The following is a 15378-nucleotide window of genomic DNA, read 5'->3' as shown; positions in this document are numbered from 1 at the left end:
GAGAAGAAATGATGGTTCCTCCTTTGATGAAGAAAATCTTCGCATGCTTATGTTTGATTTGTTTGTAGCTGGAACAGACACCACAACAAACACTTTGAGATGGGCATTACTGTTAATGATGGCTTATCCTAATGTTCAAGGTAAGGCTGACAGTTTGATAAATGTAAAAAATAGTTAAGCAAAGACATCTTGTCCTATCATATCTAACAGACTGCACAGTTTTGCTCTATTCCTGCCTGTGACTGATTCGGTTTCCATGCAGCTTCACAGATAGAGGATCATATGTATGTGCGCACACACATGCATGCAGCACAGCTTTTGAGTAATCTGTTTTTTAGCCCATTTATAGACCCTCCTATACCTGGCCCTGTGCAATCCCACAGTATGAAAAATTACATCAAGGAAAGAACTGACTGCTTCAGACCAAACTGCATTTGCCCAGAGATGAATAAAAGTAGTACTGGACAGGGGAATGTGAATGGAGTTAAACTGAATGTATACAGGATGAGACAAGGTGTAATTTCATTAGAAACAGATAATGGCAGACACATCTAATATATTTGCATCACCTTGAAACACTAGTACAAGGACTTCTGCCTACTTCATAAGCCACTTCTTTTCTTCTGAAGTAATCACAACTTAAGATCATCTTCAGTGATTATGATGCCCACCAGATATCCGACCCCTTACTATTTTTCTTTTTACTCATAACCCTGGAGTTTGTGTGTGTGTGTTATTTTTCCCCAGTCACTTGTCAAGGATTAGGAAAGACCAGCAACTGTAAGTGTATAATATAAACTAGCTGTCAATTAAATGCCTTTGGAACCCATTAACAGATGAATTTAATTACGTGATTATAAAATCTCTTCCATTCAGATGGTAGGGGTATAAGAAAACAAAATAACTGCCACCACCTTTCTCTGTTCAGTGTCACTCTCTCCTACCTTCTTCAACATTCCTGCCTCAGCAGTACAGGTCTTCTCTCTCTCACCCTCTCACTCTCTCTCTCTCAAAATCCATCAATCTCTTGACTAGACATCCTGTTTCTTCTGGTCTCTCCCAAATATTCCTCATCAGTTCATCTGCTGCTATCCTGTAATATGTCCTCTTTGACCTGCTTTACAATTGAAGCTGCTTCAGCTTCTAATCTTATATTATATTTTTTTAATCTGTCTCAAAATGTGCATTGTACCACCCATCACAATCACTTCCTCTCCATCACCTCTAACTTCCTCAATTTCTCTGCCTTCACTGCCCAGGTTTCTGTACAGTAGCACTAGTCACACCACTGACTTGTACACTTTACTTTTCAGGTTCTTTGGCATTCTTCTGTCACACACTACCCCTGATACTCTTTGCCAGTTAGCTGCAACTCCTCTTATTCTAGCTGTGACCTCCTCATTCAGACTTCACTTCTCCTCAAGTACCCCTCCCAGATACTTGAAGCTGTTAACCTATTCCAATATTTTCTTTTCTATCTTAATTTTCAGGTTTGTTTTATTTCCTATATTTTCTGCTGGCAAAGTAGGCTGAAGTATCTGTGCTGGTGCTCCTAGGTCTGTGCCTTTCTATACAATCAGTCATACAAATATATTAGATGTGTTGCTATTAGTTGCCTGTATTTAGTTTCATCCCGTGAGCCTATAGTTTTGCATTCCATAACCCTTTCATTTGCCAGAGTTCATGCTAGGAGTCTGCTTGTAATGTCACATCATCTGCACACACTGAAAGATCACCTGTTATAAAGTTCACCACAGAAGTATATCAGTTCATGTGTAATACAACATTCATAATAAACTAAGGCGACATCAGATAGAATTGTAATTTTAACTATTGTCAAAAACATTTCATGTATACATAAGTATGTATTTTCATTAATATAAAGAATCCAACTACTGCTGTAGATTCTATTATATACAACACTGAGGAATCTGAAAGATTAATGTTAGTATCGGGAGTGATGATGTCTTATATACCTGATATGTTAGCATTTATCTCTGAAGAAATCTCACTTTTCCTCCTTTGTTAAATGGATTTTAAGCTTTTTTTCCTAAAGAATTTGGGGTTACTGAGAGATTTTAGTTCATTAGGCATTTTATTCTGAGGCATAGGTTGTTTTACAGATTGCTGTTTTTGTACAGACTGACATAGAATTATGTCTTACTAGTTGTGTAATATCATGACTTACACCATAGTTTGCAAATTGAACCATGAACATATTTTTAAGAGGGGGGGGGCAGTGTTGTCCACTTAGTAATTTAAAGGATATTTGCATTAAGATGAAAGGTGTCTCTAGCTGTAGCTAGTAACTACTCTGATTTTTTTAAAGTTACACAGTGATGATTAGTGGGCCCAGATCATTGAATAAACCTGATAACTTTGTTTTGGTGGTGTGTGGTAAAATCAGAGGGATAGCTAGGGTAGGGTGAAGAGGGCAGCTACCCTGGGTGTTAGGGGATGAGATCAGGAGATGCAGATCAATTGGTACTGGAATGCTAACAATACTGAATGCCAGTAGATAAGTGAAAGCCATTGACTGATGTGCTTGTGTGTGCTGTAAGCTGGTGCAAGCCACTCACCAGAAATGTGGCAAGTATTATTTAAAAGTATAAATGAACTTTTATGCTAGTTCTGCAACTTAAAGCTGTAAAGAGCATAGGTCAGGATAAACAAGCTCAAACCTGGCCCTATCCACTATCAGGGAATAGTCAGAACATGTTTTTGCTTCTCATCTCAAATGTGCAGGTGAAAGCTGCTCTCTCTAAAGCTAAAAACACAGCATCAATGGGACCGGATGGTGTCCCCGGCTGTGTGCTACACGAGCTAAATGAGGAATTAAACCCGCACATAAGGCAGCTGTTTAATTTCAGCCTTACCACAGGATACGTGCCCAAGGAGTGGTGTACGGCAACTGTGGTCCCACTCCACAAAGGCGGCGCCTCTACGGACCCTGGTAATTACCGCCCCATAAGCTTAACAAGTCTAGTCTGCAAAGCTATGGAGAGGATCATAATGGAGCTCATAAACAAAGATATAGGGGACTTGCAGACATTGGACCCGACCCAGTTTGGCTTTGTCAAGAGAAGATCATGCCTTTTGAACTTGGTCGACTTCTTCGAAACAGTCACCAAGGCCATTGATGAGGGAAAGGCAGTCCAAGATCATGCCTTTTGAACTTGGTCGACTTCTTCGAAACAGTCACCAAGGCCATTGATGAGGGAAAGGCAGTCCATACAGCCTACCTTGACCTTGCAAAGGCTTTCGACACAATACCCCACTCGGGTATTGTAGAAAAACTTACCAGCTTAAATGTAAACCCATATGTCACAAGATGGGTTGCAAACTGGCTTAAGGACAGAACCCACAGGGTTAGAGTTGCTGGCGCTGTGTCAGACTCCAAGCCGGTCACAAGTGGTGTCCCACAGGGCTCGGTCCTTGGCCCCCTATTGTTTGGCATCTACTTCTCAGAAGTACAGGCCAACATGGGAGGACTTTGGCTGACAAAGTTTGCAGACGACTGCAAACTGGGCGCCATAGTGGAAAGTGCATCGGACACGGATATCCTTCAGAAGGGACTCATGGAAACAGATAGCTGGTGCCAGAGCCATGGCCTGAAGTTAAATGCCAAAAATGTATAGTCATACCCTTCGGGAAAAACAAGGTAACCCCAAGCTACCATATAGGTGGCAATCCACTAAGCACAGAAGAGGTTATCAGGGACCTGGGGACCCAGGTTGACAGTGGCCTTTCTTTTGACACTCACGTTGCTAAAGTGGTTAGAAAGACCTTCTACATTGCCCACCTGATCATGAAGGGATTCACATCCAGATCTAGTGAGGTCATTGTTCCCTGTACTCTTCACTTATCAGACCAATGATCGAGTACAATGCCCCATTCGGGATGTATCTCACCTGACATCTGCAGCAATTGGAGAGACCCCAAAAGTTCCTCACCAAAAGGATAAAGGGACTCCAAAATCTGTCATATGCTGCCAGATTGAAGAAACTCCAGCTCTATTCAGTCGCATACCATCTGCTCAGAGGTGACATGTGCCTGACATACAAGGCCATGTCCAACCCGGAATTAATGGACATGCTCCACCTCAAAAAATCCACCAAAACCACTAGAGCAAGCGACTTAAACCTTAGCACGAATATAAATAGGACGTGCTGGAGGGATAGATTTATCACTCAGAGACTCCCTATGCTGTGGAATAAAATCCCGGTCCATGTGAGGCAGAGCACCTCGCTGACTCTGTTCAAGAGAAATCTAGACCTGTGGATGGGAGATCGTAAGTTTACCCCGGGAATCATCTCTGTGTCACTGCTGGACAGAGGCACAACAAACTAATGGGCACAGTATTTTTTCATATAAGGGGTGGCGTAAGCCACAAAAATTTGGGCTAGGCTTATAAATGCCTTAGGGCAGATAGCCTAGTATAAACCTATGAACCTATGAATCTCAAAGGGGCGACAGACTGGAAAATGGCACCAGGTACTAAATAAGCCAGCTATGGCTCTAGGTAAATTAGAATTATATGGAGAGAGAAGGGTTATGCCAGGCTACGAGAATTCTAGTCTAGATAATAGGATATTTGCTGCATTTGTTTATTTTTTTTTCTTGCTTCATTGGCAAGAATTTGTGCTGCTTTATGAAATATTTTTAGTTGATGTAACATTTTGTTTGGCTCTTATGTAGAAAAGTTGTTGGTGTAATTCTATGCCGAAGTATTTTTGGTTGAGTGACATATGGCATGGAATTACCTGTATGGTCCTTTATATCAAGTGTTTTTTTTTATTACAGCATGCCCACTATACCTGTGTATTTGGCAACTGTGGTTTCAGTTATCTACAGTCCGAAATAGTGGGTGAAGTGGTCATGGACTGGTTGAAACCTGCATATGCACAGGCTTGAAAACTTGCCAGAATGCACTTAAATCATGAGACTTGTGAAATTCCTGTTGGTACTATAGCTCTTGCTGTTGGTGGACACTGCTATGCTTGTGGCCTAGAATCAACGTAAGAAAGGCTTGAGAGGTTGTAGAAAGTTGTTGGGCTGGAAAAGGGAGGGGGGCAATCCAGAGTTGAAGTGGAATAGGTCTGTATAAGGCTACTTTTTGCCTCAGGGAGGGATGATGAAAATAAAATGCTCATAAGCACTATCATTTTGTTTTTCATATTGAGATTTGCAAAGTTTCTGAGTTTATTTTGTGATGGCAGGGTTTTACAAGCTACATGTCTTAACTATGTTGAGAAAAGCACAAGAAGGACTTCTTTGGCACAGGGTCTTTAAGACTGAGAAGCTAATTGTTAAGCGCATTTAGACAGCTGCCTTGCACTTGCTTGACTGGGTTAAAATATTTGAACTTGACAGACTTTGGAAGCTTTTCTTTATTTCTTTGCTATGAGTGTCATCTAAACTTAATTTGCAGTACAGCACATGGCATTGTTTGCCTGTCAAAATGAACGAACAGTGTGTTTGCTGTAGCCATTTTTGTAATTAATGATGTGTGTCTCTAGGGAATAGAATACTCATTTAAATTGAATCTCTGATTTGCTGTCCTGCTTTGTAAGTCATGCTGGGGACTAGTTAGGTACAGTTATTAATATTTTAATGGAGTAGGATGAAGTAAACTGCAAATGTTGTGTTGCTGCAAGAGAAAGTATTTCAAATACATTGGTTTAATTCTGTTTTAAACATCTCTTTATAGCCCTTTTAAGCCTTGTAAAGCAGTAGTGCACATTTTTATTATTTTTATTATTTTTTTTATTTAATTGGCACTTTATATACTGCAGTAATATGGGTCTCATAGATGGTTTGCTATGATCCATGGTTTCAGGTATCTGAGGCAGGCTCTGGAACCAATTACCCGTTGATACACTGTGCCTAATAAATTCCATATAGCATGGCAGTAAAGTTTTATAGTTAATAAACAGATTGTTTTTGATGAACTAGTTGCAAATAGTGGCAAAGTCTTCCTGTAATTCGTGATTTAATGTTATATTGCTTTTGTTTTTTTTTTGTAAAAGCTAGTTGCAAATAGTGGCAAAGTCTTCCTGTAATTCATTATTTAATGTTATATTGCTTTTGTTTATTTTTGTAAAAGCTAGTTGCAAATAGTGGCAAAGTCTTCCTGTAATTCATGATTTAATGTTATATTGCTTTTGAAAGCAAACCAAGATAGCAAAGGTATGGCTCCAGTATCCACAAATACGAAAATTCACAGACCGGTAGAAAAGAAATAACAAATCGAAGTTTCTGTTTGCAGCTCAGCTTTAATAGTCACACAAGCACTTTCACAATAGCTTCATCAGGTGGTCAAACAAACTACTAAAACACCATCATTATACCTATAAGTGATCACATGATCACAAAAATTTTTAAAACAATATATACATAGTGAACAACAATAATATATCAAAATATAATATAGTATAAAATTAACCAAATATTCAATAAAATATTCTAAAATATAAACATACTTATATTCAATGAATGTGCATACTTATTTACGAAGACGTCTCCTATAGAGAACTGGTTTAATAGATACACAGTCATTAAGACCATGACCATAATTGGCTCTAAGTCTCACAATCCAATTTGCTTCAAGTTCTTCAGTCCTGTGCCTAATATTCCCTCCTCTAATATTAGTGTGGGTTAAACCTAACACTAAAAACTTAAAAATGTGTTGTTCATCCGTGCCAATAACATGTTTAGCAAGAGCATTAATATCACTTCTTTTCTTAATGTGATATAAATGTTCCCTAATTCTCTCTTTCAAAGTATGGTCAGTTTTGCCCACATAAAATTTATTACACACAGAGCAACTTACAAGGTAGACAACATGAGAAGTATCACAAGTAGCCTCGACCTTAATATAAAAGGTCTCAGTAGTATCTGGATGTTTAAACGTACTATTCTTACAAATATATTCACAGTACCTACATTTGCCACATGGTTTAGTACCTGGATTTGATACTGGGTAGGTCATTTGTTTACTGTTGCATAATCTGTTACTAAGAGACCTTTAATTCTTAAATGAAAATTGTGGTCTAGTACCTACTATATCCTTAATTTGGTCATCTGTCATTAAAATGTTCCAATGTTCATTTATACTCTCTGTATACATACTAACATCTCTAGTATAACTAAGTGACATCCTTAGTTTATGGTTCATCAAACATCTCCTTCCGGTGACTCTCTCTGAGAAGTAAGGTTTAGCACTAGTGCCTCTCAAAGAATGAACCGCTAAAGAGTTGTTCTTAATCATATTCATCTCATAGCCTCTCTCTAACAATTCTAATTCTGTTCTCTTTCTTTGCTGATCATATTCACCTTTATTCACATTCAGTCTAGATGCTCTGAAGAATTGATTTCTGGCAACATTTCTAAATATAAAGTTGGGGTGCATGCTCTTCCTATTCAGTAATTGATTGGCATGACAATCCTTCCGATATAAACTAGTACTTATTTCACCCATATCATCCCTACTAATAAATACATCTAAAAAAATTATACATTGTGCTGAATAATTGAGGGTAAACAGTAAAAAATCAGAAGAGCTATTAACATACTCCATAAATTCTAAAAGTTTATCATTAGTACACTTCCATAAAATAAAGAGGTCATCCACAAACCTTTTATAAAACAATATAAAATCTCTAAAGGGACCCCTTAACAAATATTGCGACTCCCAAACTGACATAACAGCATTGGCATAACTATTAGAGCAAGAACTCCCCATGGCTACACCATTCTTTTGCCAGTATATTGTGTCTCTGAAAACAAAAATATTATTTTCAAGTACTAGATTCAATAAAATCTCTACCAAATATATATCATTACTATCAAATTCCCCAGAATCTACTAATAATTTTTTAACATATTCTATACCAGTATTGTTAGGGATTACAGTAAACAAAGAAACAACATCTAACGTTACAAACAGAAAACTATCATTAAAACTAACTTGTTTAGTAAATTGAAATAAATCACTTAAAAACTGTTCTGTGTCTTTTAAAACTATTTGGGACATATTGACAATACGCCTAATACGTTTCTCTAAGAAAATTGATAAAGATTCAGTGTACCAGTTATTACCTGCAACTATTGGTCTCATGGGTGGTTTATTAAGATTCTTATGTACTTTAGGCAGACCTTGTATGATGGGGATTGTGGGATTTGCTGTCTGAAAATATTTACCTAACTCATGGTCGATGAGGGATGAAGCTTCCAACCACCTAATAGTACTTGAAATGGAGTTGATCATAGTGTTAACATGTGATAAAGTAATAACTTGATAAAACTTTTCATCAGACAACATATCACACATGGCTGTGTCATAATCTGTTTTATCCATTAACACTATTTGTCCTCCTTCATCAGCTGGTCTAATGACCAGATTCTCATTACTCTCTAAATCAAGTAAGACTTTATATTCTGCCTTGCTTAAGTTATACTTGTTGTTCATCATCATGTTTCTCATTCTATTATTGTATGTCTGATAGATATTAGATATACATCTAGCACTGAAATAAATATACATCTCAGCACTGAAATAAACAGGACATGCTGGAGGGACAGATTCATAACCCAGAGGCTCCCTTCACTCTGGAATAAAATCCCAGTCCAGGTTAGGCAGAGTCCCTCATTGACTCTCTTCAAGAGGAATCTTGATGAGTGGATGGGAGATCATAGGTTTACCCCGGGTATCACTTCTATGTCACTGTTAGACAGAGGCACAGTATATTAACCTCGAAAAATGGCATAGCAAAATTTATTTAAAATGGGTGGTGAAAGCCAAACACATTCTGGCTAGGCTTATAAATGCCCTAGGGCAGATAGCCCAGTATGAACCTATGAACCTATGAACCTATAAACATAACTGCTCAAAAGCATTAACTAATGCATTGTGTTTAGGCACAAATATACTAGGTCTTTTAAAACAATCACTTTGTTGTTCCTGCGTCTCATTGAACATAGTTTTCAAGGTAATATTACGAGTAAACATCTTAAGGTCAAAAATAATGTCTGTTATTTGCATATCAGCTGCAGGAATAAACGTAAGACTTTTATTTGATACATTCATTTCATGTTCTGTTAAGCCATAACTAGAAAGATTAACAATCAATGTCTTACTTGCTGGAACGCTTTTTTTATTGTTAATGGTGCCCTCGCCCAACTTCCTTTTGTATCTGGTCGAACTTCTGCCTCTTTGTTGGATTTTTTTTTGTCCCCCTCTCACTCTGCTTGTTGATCTCTCCCTCACAGGAAGAGGGAAACTTAGGCCCAATGTATTCAGTCCCATTAAAAAATTGCTTGTAGCAATAACCTGATTATGCGGCGTTGACAGGGCAGGAAAATCCGCATCAATGGATCTATGTACTTCTGCCGTTGTTGCAAAGGTCTTCCTTCTTGCCCCTGTAACTTCATTGGAAGTATCACAGCCATAGTACAAGGTGTATTCAAAGTTACAGACTGTGTACCTTGTTCATTAGAACCACTCTCCTCTACATCCGTTGCAGGCAAATTACCGATGCTCGCCAATCGCACTTCTGCTCCATTGGAAACATCTCCGTTCTGTGGACTACGTAAAGAGGAACAAGAACGTTCACTAAATTCACGTGGCCAAGTAAAGATATTCCCTGCAGAAAAATCTTTACGATCCCTATGTAATTTATTTAGTTTAGTTTGTAACAATTTCCGACCATATATAGCAACATTGTCAATAGTTTCAGTCATAGGTTTATTCAAGGCCTCAGAGCAGTATTTGTTACACAGCGCTAAATACTTGTTTTTTATAGCCTCAAGCAAAGCTGTTTCTTGTCTGGTTGCTGATGATACTAGCAATTTCAAATAACCCAAATTAGTGGACAAGTTAAGTTGTTGCCATTCACTTAAAAGGCAAATGTCACAATCTACTTGGGTAGGCATTTTTAATACCCTGAGGCCACGGGGTATTACTTTCTCAGACAAACATACTTGTAAATTAAATTTTTATATAAAATATAAAACTTTATATTTAGAAATGTTGCCAGAAATCAATTCTTCAGAGCATCTAGTTTGAATGTGAATAAAGGTGAATATGAACAGCAAAGAATAAGAACAGAATTAGAATTGTTAGAGAGAGGCTATGAGATGAATATGATTAAGAACAACTCTTTAGCAGTTCATTCTTTGAGAGGCACTAGTGCTAAACATTACTTCTCAGAGAGAGTCACCGGAAGGAGATGTTTGATGAACCATAAACTAAGGATGTCGCTTAGTTATACTAGGGATGTTAGTATGTATACAGAGATTATAAATGAACATTGGAACATTTTAATGACAGATGATCAAATTAAGGATATAGTAGGTACTAGACCACAATTTTCATTTAAGAATAAAAGGTCTCTTAGTAACAGATTATGCAACAGTAAACGAATGACCTACCCATTATCAAATCCAGGTACTAAACCATGTGGCAAATGTAGGTAGTGTGAATATATTTGTAAGAATAAGTACGTTTAAACATCCAGATACTAGTGAGACCTTTTATATTAAGGTTGAGACTACTTGTGATATTTCTCATGTTGTCTACCTTGCAAGTTGCTCTGTGTGTAATAAATTTTATGTGGGCAAAACTGACTGTACTTTGAAAGAGAGAATTAGGGAACATTTATATCACATTAAGAAAAGAAGTGATATTAATGCTCTTGCCAAACATGTTATTGGCACAGATGAACAACACATTTTTAAGTTTTTAGTGTTAGGTTTAACCCACACTAATATTAGAGGAGGGAATATTAGGCATAGGACTGAAGAACTTGAAGCAAATTGGATTGTGAGACTTAGAGCCAATTATGGTCATGGTCTTAATGACTGTGTACCTATTAAACCAGTTCTCTATAGGAGACGTCTTCGTAAATGAGTATGCACATTCATTGAATATAAGTATGTTTATATTTTAGATTATTTTATTGAATATTTGGTTAATTTTATACTATATTATATTTTTGATATATTATTGTTGTTCACTATGTATATATTGTTTTAAAAATTTTTGTGATCATGTGATCACTTATAGGTATAAAAGATGGTGTTTTAGTAGTTTGTTTGACCACCTGATGAAGCTATTGTGAAAGCGCTTGTGTGACTATTAAAGCTGAGCTGCAAACAGAAACTTCGATTTGTTATTTCTTTTCTACCGGTCTGTGAATTTTCGTATTTGTGGATACTGGAGCCATACCTTTGCTATCTTGGTTTGCTTTTGGACATATTTTTTTTTCCTGCAAAGTATTTTGGTGTATATTTGGTGTTTTTGTTTTTTGTTATATTGCTTTTGTTTATTTTTGTAAAAACTAGTTGCAAATAGTGGCAAAGTCTTCCTGTAATTCATGAGTTGTTATATTGCTTTTGTTTATTTTTGCAAAAGCAATTTCATCTACATATAGAGTGTTGGAAGAGTGTGGCAAATCACAAGGGAGTGTATTAATAAATACTTAGACAAGGAATGGCCACTCACCGATCCTAGTGTCACATTTTTGTGATGTTGCCAGCATCTGTGAGTGAGCTAGCACTTAATACCATGGAGGTTATGCTCTGCAGAGAGTTCTTAAACAATGAAACTACTTCTTGTAAAACTCTACAATTGGCTAGTTTCTACAGTAGTAGGGGATATCTACTGTTTCAAAGACATACTTGACTTTGAAAAATATTGCATCTATACGTAATGACTTTGCTTGCATCTGTTAGGTTTTGATTGGTAAGGTACTGTATTTGGGACCCAAAGCATGCTGATTGTCTGTTAATATCTCATATTTGGAACTGTGTCAACCTAACAGCTGTTTCAGTGAATACAGATAGATCAAGGAAAACTCTCTGAAACATCCAACAGTGCCATTTTTGCTTTTTCCACTGTTATGAGCTTGGAACAGGTATATATACCCTTGGAGGAGTGTCCCCCAAATGATGGTTGCAGATAGTAATATTACTTTCATCTGATGTTCACTGAAAGTGCTTTTAGTGAATTTACTTCATTCTATGCTTTTTGGGTCAAATAGTTATTGATGGATCAACATGATTTCTCATATACTTGTATATATTCAAGAATCTGGTTATATACATTTTTTGTAGGATTTTGACAACTGGGTACACATTTGTCATTGGTCTGTAATCTCTTGCATGGAAGGGTGCAGACACTTTAGGAACAGATGCGTTTATGCCTTGTTTGAAGCTTGGTGTGACCATTTTATCAATGAGAGATAAATTAAAAATGTGTCAGTAGCTTAATGAGTACTGAGCTTTCTGTTTACAAAAATTTTGCATGTAATAAATGTGTAAGGGGGTTGTAGTTATTATAATTAAGGTATAGTTTGTCTAGCATTCCATTATTAGTTTACTGTTGATAGCTTTAAAATGCAAAGGAGGAACCTGCAGGTTAGCGTTAGCATGGTGCTGAGCTATAGGGATAGCTGTTATTACATTCGTAAAAATTAATGCTGTAGGCATAGATGTAGAGGAGATAACATTTTTGATATCATGTATCATATTCATGGACAACATTACTGAAGTAATGAATATGAAATTGCAAGAATTTAAAGAAGCAGATGTTCTTTGTGTTTCATTGTTACAGTCATCACATTTGGGTTATCCCTACCAGGGTAGCCCTCGGCCGGCCCGAATACTAGAGACTTAGTATTTCTGTGTCAGTTGCTGTCACTTGAGGACTGACATCAGGTCATCAGGAGTATAAAGTAAGACAGACGATGCCATTACATTAGTCTTTCTTGCCGTGGAGCCCGAAGTAGAAGCAGTTCGCATAAGTGCCAGTCAGCTGCAACCTGAGTTTCATCTACCGAATTGAAGTTGAAGTCTTCTACAGCTAAGTACCCCGTTGGGGATCCTTTTTTCTTGCACTAACCAATGTCAGAAAAAGTTAATAATTGTCTCGCCTGTGGAAAGCAAATACCACACCAAGACTTGCGTCACTTGTTTAGGCCCAGACCACGATGTCCCCGTTGCCACTTATGTGCTTTGTTCAATGCCAGAACTATCCATTGTCAGGCTCTTATTGTAGCCAGATATTTTTGCTTACAGTCCTCGAATTCTGATATGGCTTTGGTAAGCCATCCAACATCAGATCTTCCGAAAAAATGTAAAGATAAAGACAGAGACAGACCACACAGATCCAAACCTGCTGATGATGCTTCCGTTAAGTTAGTCGTCAGTTCTCCGGTACTCAGTGAGGTGCTTTTGCAGCCCCTGATGCCTGCTTCAGTTGATTCACAGGCTGCTACTGAGACCCTTTCGGAGTCCAGTATGCCGCAAAACTCTTCTTCGACTAAGGATCCTGCAGTCATCCCTACCTTGGATGGATCCGAAGCTGCTGAGCAGCCACTGGCTTCTGAGGAAGTCCTTCGCACTACTGAATCTTGACACAAACTGACGTTTTCTTTTGCAGCTACCATTCTTTCAAAAATGACCGGGTTTCTTAGGCCCAGGGTTCGAACTACACCCAAGAAACCGACGACCCACTCTCAGGCACCTGCTACCTTGCTTCAGTCTCAAATGCTTAAAATGGTGGAAAACCTTATCATGCTGATCAGGGAAGCCAAGTTACCCCCTCCAAAAGGAAAAGAGATTTGTCCCCTGTAGTTTTATCTGAACAAGAGTCAGATGACTGCAATGCATCTGACTATGAAGACATGCAACCCCTTTCTAGTTATTAGGATTCTGATGCAGAGGACTCCATTCATTCAGCCTCTCTTCAGAGGATTTTTCCTTTGGGGAAAGCTTCCATACTTTAAGGGAGCATTTCCAATGAGAAAGTCAGGACTACCCTCAGTCAAAAAAAAAGAGTCTCAGGGAATTCCTAGATCTTCCATAGCACAGATATTTGGCCACCCCCCCCAGTCCAGGATGTTGTGGAGGATGTTTTCCTCAAATCCAGCTTGACTCCTAATGCCCTACCTCCTGCTCCCAGAAAACCAGACAGGTACTATAGAGTCCCTGACACACACACACATATCTTTTTAAAAATCCAACAGCTGACCTTGAGGTCATTTCTCAAGAGCCAAAATTGATCAAAGCAACCTCTGCTAGGAATCTCACCCCCTCAGACAGGGATTCCTGAGCTTTGGACAGATGGTGTAAAAAGGTATACACCACAGCCACTCTTGCTATCAGGGCATTAAACTGTTAGTTCCATATGCTTATATTTCAGCAACATACCTTGGAACCCCTTAAACAAAAAAAGTCTTCCTTTCCTGCTTGGGCAGAATCTAAAGATTTACAAGACTTAATGCATTCTGCAAGTCAAGTGACTAAACATACTTTGCACTGTGGTTTTGATGCCCTAGAAGCTTCTGGCTGGGCAGCAGTCACTGGATCTGTAATTAGAAGACATGCATGGCTTAAGGAACATCCCCTGCCAGACCATGTCAAATCCAAATTGTTGGATGCCCCCTTGCACAAAGATAACCTATTCGGCACAAAGTCAGAAGAGGTCTTAAAAAAGATGGAAGAAAAAGAAAAATCTATGCAAACAGTTAAGTATTTCTTACAGGTCCAGCCCCCTAGGTTCAGCAGGCTTTGTCCTTCCAAGCACTGGTCCTTTCCTGCTCCAAGTAAACCTGCCCAGCACAGGCCCAGTGGAAACAGACCCTTCCAGACAGCAGCCCCAGGGAATGCAGAGATCTAAGCAATGGACTACCTCCACTTCAAAACTGTGAGTTCTAAGCCACCCCATTATAGTAAAAACTCACAATGACTCACCTCATCCACCCCCACCCTCTGTCCACCTTCACTTACCCCTAGAAGGAAAACTCTCCTTTCACTCAAACACCTGGTCCACCATTACCAAGGACCAATGGGTTCTGAACATTGTGTCCCAGGGATACAAACTTTCCTTTCACACTCTTCCAACCCCAAAAGGTTTCCCAGATTTACCACCAAATCAGTAGGCAGAGGCTCGAAAGCAAATCTTTTCTCTGCTCTTTATGAGGATAGTAGAACACATTCCTGTAGAACAGATTGGTCAAGGCTTCTACTCCAGGCTTTTTCTCGTGCCTAGAAAAGAAGGTAACTGATGCCCCATCCTCAATTTATCCATTCTAAACACCTTCCTGGTGATTCCAAATTTCAAAATGCTCACCCTCCAGCAGCTGATACCCATACTTAGACGACTGCCTTATTCAGGCAGACAGGCAGGAAAAGCTGCTCAAGCAACTGCCTTTGTTAAGACCCTACTAGCCTCCCTGGTACTAACCTCCCTGGGGTACACAATCAATGAAAAGAAGTCCAAACAGTTGCCCACCCAAGAGGATAATCATCCTGGGAGCAAGTCTAGACACAACATCCCAGATGGCATACCTTACACCAGAGAAACAAATTTTCCTG

General features: G+C 38.5%; 1 protein-coding gene across 1 annotated transcript in view; it reads left to right on the top strand.

Annotated features, from left to right (window-relative positions):
- LOC122809619 (cytochrome P450 2J6-like) overlaps positions 1-15378 on the top strand; it is a 691727-nt gene that overhangs the window by 474035 nt on the left and 202314 nt on the right. The window contains exon 6 of the mRNA XM_044081252.1: positions 2-140. Coding sequence (XP_043937187.1) covers positions 2-140 — 139 coding nt within the window. The remainder of the gene's footprint in view (position 1; positions 141-15378) is intronic.

Source organism: Protopterus annectens, chromosome 8.part0 (genome assembly GCF_019279795.1).
Source record: "Protopterus annectens isolate FY-2018-M chromosome 8.part0, PAN1.0, whole genome shotgun sequence".
Lineage (NCBI taxonomy): Eukaryota > Metazoa > Chordata > Ceratodontiformes > Protopteridae > Protopterus > Protopterus annectens.
This window is presented reverse-complemented; position numbering and strand designations above follow the sequence as displayed.